Source organism: Sinocyclocheilus rhinocerous, unplaced genomic scaffold (assembly GCF_001515625.1).
Source record: "Sinocyclocheilus rhinocerous isolate Xijiao unplaced genomic scaffold, SAMN03320098_v1.1 scaffold235, whole genome shotgun sequence".
Classification (NCBI taxonomy): Eukaryota; Metazoa; Chordata; class Actinopteri; order Cypriniformes; family Cyprinidae; genus Sinocyclocheilus; species Sinocyclocheilus rhinocerous.
In genome coordinates, this window is record NW_015646367.1 from 257,599 (window position 1) to 265,089 (window position 7,491).

Here is a 7,491-nt window from a genome sequence, read left to right on the forward strand (position 1 = left end):
TATATATATATATATATATATATATATATATAACATTTCTGTCCCCCTCACTTCTGAAATTATGGCTACGCCCCTGCAGTATATATAGTCCTGAAAGAAAGACATTTATGTGGAAAAAAGTATTGAACTGCGGCATGGAAAGTTCCATTCACTTGAAACCTTGAAACATTCTGTTCTTTCTATGAATTGTTCTCATCTAGCAACCACCCAGAACAAGCACCAATCAAATCACGCTCCCAAGTGAACTGGATAGACATCCATTAAACCGTATAAACAGTATTTGGACACAGCTGTGGTCATTCGTCCTTGTGGAGATTTCCTATTACTTGTGTGCTACTTTCAAAAACACAGGAAAACACTTTATAGGCTCCTTTTAAATGTGAAAACCTTTTACAGTCGCTCAAGTGTGTTTTTGGCTTGATACTTGAGTAAATAGTTGATACAGCACCACGCTTTATCTTAAGGCTAAAACTTTTCTGTGCTACTAACTCGCCTGCAATAACAACTACAAGTTAGTTTAAAGAAATACATGTTAAACGGCTCGCCGTAGCGCCCCATTACTCGTCCCTGGCCCTGTAGCTCTTTTGAATGGGGAGTGGCGGTGTTCCAGAAAAACATCATGTTCCCAGAATCGCGCCTCACGTTGCAGCGGTGGGTTCCGTCCGCCTCGCCGGGTGAAAGTGTGTCACTGGGTTAACTTGAGTCGCGCACCGAGGGGCGGAGCCACGGACGAAAACACGAACCACAGAACATTGAGTTCTGATCGCTCGCGCGCAGCCTGGGAGTCCCGTTCTATTGTGAGAGACGCTCGACGCTCGAGAGCTTCTATGGAACGCTGAAGCATCTGATCTGAACGCACACTGGATCTGAGCTGCCTGACAGACTTACAATTTACGCGTTAAACTGGAATTATTACTGTCCACCTGAATTATAAGATATCAAGAGTCTGAAGACATGGAATCAACAAAGCAAAGTAAGACATTTATTATTTTATTGCTTATAATTATGTATTTTTTATACTTATTTGTATGCATTACGTATTTAGCATTGTTAGAAACGTTATTACAATTGCAATATTTTACTGCGTTACAGTGATGTATTATTTTTATATATAGCATACAGGATTTCCACTGTCATAGAAAAACTGGAAATATTAGGGAATATGCATGTGATTTCTACACACAGACATGTCATATCTATAGAGATGTTTTTGAAGTCACTCTCACATATATTAGCAGCTAAAAATAGCTTCTTTTTTTTTTGCTGAATCCCTATAAAACCCTTGATCAGAAATGAGTTGTTTCATTTAAGATCTTGTTTTCCATCTTTATTTGCATTTATTGCTGCATTTATGGTTTTAATGTACATTCAAGCCCGACTTTACTGATTTAATGATTTATTTTTGTGTACATTAATGTAGTTTTTGCTTGTTTATGGTGAAAAAAAAATGAGACACCAAACAGAAGTAATGTAATATTGTAGGCTTAATGCATAAATGTATTATTGATGCACAGTCTATGGTGTCGTCAAATTAAAACGTGTTTAAAATGATTTCAGAATGAAATAGTGTAGTTTTGCACCGAGTCATCGGTCAAATCTTGTGATTTAAAGCACCTTTGGCACGCTTTCCATTGCTTACGTGACTGCTGCAGCGCAGAGCGCGTCAAACTGTGGCTGTGACGTCACGCGTACTCAGTACTCCGTGTACTAGAAGGCTCGAGTTCACATGGCTCTCCTTGCCTAGTCATGTGCCTGTGTGTACTAGGAGTCCGGGCTCCGCCGCTGATTGGCCGTGACGTGCGCGGTGCATAGTCTCTGATTGGTGGAGGCGAGAAGGTTGCAAAATTTAGCACACTGCCCTGACGCGAGACTCGCTGCAGTACCACGTGAGGACGCAGCAGACAGCTAGTGACCTAGATATTCTCCCAGTACAAAACATGAGAGGTCCACGTGTGGGTGGGTCTGAGAAACTAATGGTTATTGCTGCTTAGGTAACCTCCCTGGTCCATTTAAAGAAATACAGTACATGTTTGCTTACTTTTGTGAATGCACAGCTGGTTAGTATAGAATAAATTCATTTATTCACGTACTTGAACAGTTAACTGCTAAAAATATCGTATTTGTATATCTTTTGACTGCTCACATACACACACACACACACACAAAGCGATGGAATCAAATTGTACCGCTTTTATTGTATAATGATTATTATACCATAGTAGTGTTACTGTACTAGGTTAGTGTAATTAAACATAATCCTGTGCAGTTTCATTCATCTAAAAATAGGTCACGAGTTGTTCAAAAAGAGGAAGTTCATCCAACATCCAACAAGATTATATAATTCTACAATTGTGTCAACAATGAAGGATAACTCTTTATGCAAGCATATTTGTGTGACTTCTTCATACCAAGATGACCAGCTCGCCTATTGAAATGAGTTTTCATAATGCAGTTATCCAATATGTGAATGAATACAGCGAAGGTCAAATTGTATCACGAGTAAAACATATTTTGGAACATCTTCAACTGTAATGTGATTCATTTACTTTTGTTTTTCACCTGTTTTTTTAAAGACTATAGAACTACATCTTAAAGGGACTTTGTTTTCTGTCGATGAAACGATTTGTTGTTGAATATTCAAAATTTTTATTCTGTAATGCATATTTGAAATCAATTTATGCATGTTATGTACGGTGCATGACTTAATAGTTTTTTATTTTTTATTTTTAGAGTGTGAATTTTTAAAAAGTTCCTCCTTTTTCTTATTTTAGTACATCAACTTCAGCTAAAATAAAATAAAAAAATGTTTCTTTGGCAACTAGGTGAAATAAAAAAAAGTTAAAATTTTATTGATTTTATAACAAATGTGTTTAATTTAGTTTCATTTTAGTTAACTGGTCAAAATCTTAAAATTTTATTTTCTGAGTGTGCATATTTAAAAAGTTCCCTCTTTTTGACTTATTTTAGTACATCCACTTAAAGTAAAATGAGAAATGTTGGCAACTAGGCCAAATAAAAACGTTTGTTTTATTTATGTAAAATGTATTATTATTATTTTTTAATTCAGTTAATGTTAATTTTATTTCAAGTAATGATTTTTTATGGTTTTAGGTAACTATATTAACCCTGGTTATTGTTAACTATGTAAAAAAAAATTGGTAATTAGAAAATGCATATTTGAAATCAAGTCAATGTAAATTAAATTTTTTTAGTGTGCATTTATTAAAAGTTCCCTCTTTTTCTTATTTTAGCACATCAGCTTAATGTAAAATGAGAAATGTTGGCAACCAGGTTAAATAAAAAGTTAAAGTTTTTCTTTTTTATTTCAGTTGTTTATTTCATGTTACAAAAATTTTTATTTTATGGTTTTAGTTATATTAACCTGGCTATTGTTAACTAAGCATGTAATTCTAGAAAATGCATATTCAAAATCAAGTTTAGTACTGTGCATAAGTGGTCACACGCTTGTTAATGTCATTTTTTTTTAGTCTGCATTTTTAAAACATTCCCTCTTTTCCTCTTTTCCAAGGAGGCGTGATAGCCTACGTCTGCTCCTCAAGCTCCGCCCCCAGCCCGGAGTCCTGCATGAGTGACAGCTCTAACAGCCACTCCCCATCATCCTCCCCACCTCTGCTCTCTAAACCGAGCCGCCTGACAGACCTGCCCACCGCTGGACTGCTGTTGAAACACACTCACCCACGCGGACACGCTTCTGACAAGACCCTCGCTGCCAAGAGCTCCATCACCAGTGAGTGAACGCTGAATAAGCTTATATGTAATTCAGATGTCTAAAATTGGCAGGATTTGTCCACTGGGTATGACTAACTCTTACATGACTTTCCAGAGTTTAACGGGATGGTGCTGCTGTGTAAAGTGTGTGGAGACATCGCCTCGGGCTTCCACTACGGCGTTCATGCCTGTGAAGGCTGCAAGGTAAGGAAACACATCTCTCAGGATCATCTAACATTTTGGCTCTGTTCCAAAACCTAGTGTTGTACAGGTAAGAGAGCATTTTAAGGCATCATTGGCACGCACACAATGTAGAACCTTTTAGCCAGATTCTACAGCTTTGCATGTATATACTTTAGTCAAGTCAAACTTTATTTGCTTTGCAGAGGATTCAACCCCAAAATGCACCATTTTTCAGCTTTATTTGTGCGTCCAATTTATTTTTTATGCATAGCTTAGAAATATGTGCATTTTGCACAATTTTTTGAGTTTGCATTCCAAATGTATCTCTTCAGTCAAAGGGATTTGGAACAGACCCGTAATATTTCCAGATGTGATATTTTCAAGAGAACAGTGTTGTTAGTGTTATTTTAGTATAATTGAGATACTATTACAGTTTTAATTAATATTTGAATACTACTATAGATTTTATTCATATTTTGAATTAGGTTTTATTATTATCTTTTCTGTTTTAATTTTAATTTTTAGTAAAAAATGTTAATGTCTATATAATTTCTTTTCATTTTTATTTAAGTTTTAGTTATTTTAGTACATCAGGTTAAACTAAATTAAAATGAGTAATGTTGCCTGGACAAATAGCTGAAATATATTTTATATTTCTATTTACCAAATTTTATTTCAGTTAATGTTTATTTTAAGTAACAGAAATGTTTTTTTATGGTTTTAGTTTTAGTTAACTATAATAACCCTGCTAATATTAACTAATACAAACAATTACATACACACACATATATATATATATATATATATATACATATATTTATTTTAAATTTTTAAAGAAGGTGAAAAAAAAAACTAAAATGTATACTTAGTATACTTATTTTTTACTTAAAAAAAAAACACCTTGGCTAACTGAAATAAGTTAAAGTACTAAAATAACTATTAATTAAAACTAAAACTGAAATAAAAATAAAGCTATGAAATAAAATAAAAAATATATAATTAAATATAATTCAAAATATTATATATGTTATATATATATATATATAATATTGCATTAATACTTTTTAATATTTCTTTACAGGGCTTCTTCAGAAGAAGCATCCAGCAGAATATCCAGTATAAGAAATGCCTGAAGACAGAAAGCTGCACTGTTGTGCGGATAAACCGCAACCGCTGCCAGCAGTGCCGCTTCAAGAAGTGTTTATCAGTCGGGATGTCCCGAGACGGTGAGTTACCAGATATATGAGCTCAAGCTTTTGTGATGTTGACTTTAGGACTTGCACAACTACCTTTTTTTGTAGAAAAGTAGTCCAGAGCAGAAGAACTAAATGCGGTGAATCTCTCTTCCAGCTGTGCGTTTCGGACGCATCCCGAAGCGGGAGAAGCAGCGGATGCTCCTGGAGATGCAGACGGCCATGAATAACATGATGAACAACAGTCAGCTGCAGCACATGCTTCACGGCGCCATCGACAGCAGCCAGAGCGACTCCAGCTCCTCCCCGCCGTCGCCACCAGATTCGCCGCGCTCCTCCTCCGATCTCTCCCGGGACTCGGAGTCAGCCGTCCCTATGGACACAGCCTCGTCTTGTTCGTCCGACAGCGGGGAGGAAGACGTGCCGAGCTCCGGACGCGTTCCCCTCGCATCTCCGGCTGGCTCCGAAACGCTCAGCAGCTGCAGTAAAGAGGACGAGAAGCCGCCGCGGGAATGCTGGAGCCGCTGGAACGAGAGCACCGCCGCTGGACCTTACAGGGAACACGTGACCCAGCAGTGCCGTCGAAGCCCAGAAAACCTGCCTTACCGCACAAACAACATGAACGAAGTCCAGACTGGAGGAAACAGAGGACACCTGGTTAGTGACCTTCTGCTGATTATACATCAATATTAGCAATACACACTTAGGATCAGCTTTGTTGTTGTTAACCAAAACTAGAGCTAAAACTATTAAAAATATAAAAAATAAAAAGATAATTAAATAAAACTGAAATATTAGATGGAAAACTTTTAAATGAAAATTTAAAAAAATGTTGCTTTGGAAACGAAGTAATTTTATACTAAAATTAGCTCTAAAATGAACAAAACTAAAACTTAAAACTAAATGGAAATATATTTTTAAAAAGACAAAAGCACATAACAAAATTACAAAAACTAAAATTAAAATATTAAAGCTAATTGAGAAAAATGTTACAATTGTTATGTTAAAATATTACCAGTATTACATATTTGTTTTGCTTTCAATAATTATAAAATATTTTCAATAATTCCTAAATAATTGCATTTATAATATAAATTAAAAAATGTATATTATTAATTTGTTTTATTTAATCTATATGATTAATTTAGTGTTTCTAAATTCTTATTATAATTTATGTAATTTTTTAATGATTTATTTTTCTAAATTATAAATAAATTTATAGACAATTTCTCTGGCTGCATTCACCATCTCAGGTCAATTTTGTGTAAGTTTATTTGTGATTATATTTCACTTTTTTTTTAAATACATATTGGTTTTGCTTTTAATCATTTTAAATAATTTCAATAAATCTCATAAAATAATTGTATTATACTTTATTAAATTAATTTATATTTTTTAATAATTTGATAATATTCAGAAATACATAAAAAATTGAATTTCTCTTTATATATATATATATATATATATATATATAAAATTCAAGCTTGAAGCAGTGAAGTATGATATTGTGTCCTCTGTAAAGAATAAATTCCATACTGTTTTACAGTTTGAATAACAGTTTGAATTTGGTCAAAAGAATGTATCATTTGTTCTATTTTTTTTAAACAGCCATTGTGTCGAGCGCACGAATGAAGCTTTGGGGGCAGAGCTGTTTTAGCTCTTAAGTGACTCTGAAAGTGTACCTGGTGTAATGTGACTCTGTTGGTCTTCTCTCAGGTTTGTCCCATGAGCGTTTCCCCCTTCGTGGACCCCTGCAAGCCCGGTCATGAAATCTGGGAGGAGTTTTCCAAGAGCTTCATCCCTGCCGTACGAGAAGTTGTGGAATTTGCCAAGCGAATCCCGGGCTTCCAGGACCTCTCCCAACACGACCAGGTCCACCTCCTCAAGGCGGGAACCTTCGAGGTAAAGCACCATGAGTCCCGGTGCGTTTCTGACAGCGCAAGCATCCGTCAGACCCCTAACGCTCTCCTCCGCTTCCTCCGCGCAGGTGCTGATGGTGCGCTTCGTGCCGTTGTTCAATGTGAAAGAGCGGACCGTGACGTTCCTGAGTGGCAGGACGTACAGCGTGGACCTGCTGCGCTCCATGGGCGCCGGAGAGCTGCTCAACTGCATGTTTGAGTTCAGCGAGAAGCTCACCGCCCTGCAGCTCAACGAGGAAGAGATGAGACTCTTCTCCGCCGTGGTGCTGGTGTCTGCATTTATAGACAATTTCTCTGGCTGCATTCACCATCTCAGGTCAATTTTGTGTAAGTTTATTTGTGATTATATTTCACTTTTTTTTTAAATACATATTGGTTTTGCTTTTAATCATTTTAAATAATTTCAATAAATCTCATAAAATAATTGTATTATACTTTATTAAATTAATTTATATTTTTTAATAATT

General features: G+C 35.7%; 1 protein-coding gene across 1 annotated transcript in view; it reads left to right on the plus strand.

Annotated features, from left to right (window-relative positions):
• The first annotated feature begins 787 nt into the window (after positions 1-787).
• Positions 788-7,491, plus strand: part of LOC107707640 (nuclear receptor subfamily 1 group D member 2-like) — a 16,545-nt gene continuing 9,841 nt past the window's right edge. Inside the window, exons 1-6 of the mRNA XM_016511718.1 lie at positions 788-973; positions 3,530-3,748; positions 3,845-3,933; positions 4,994-5,138; positions 5,263-5,762; positions 6,822-7,007. Of these exons, the coding sequence (XP_016367204.1) occupies positions 955-973; positions 3,530-3,748; positions 3,845-3,933; positions 4,994-5,138; positions 5,263-5,762; positions 6,822-7,007 (1,158 nt within the window). The 5' untranslated portion in view covers positions 788-954. The remainder of the gene's footprint in view (positions 974-3,529; positions 3,749-3,844; positions 3,934-4,993; positions 5,139-5,262; positions 5,763-6,821; positions 7,008-7,491) is intronic.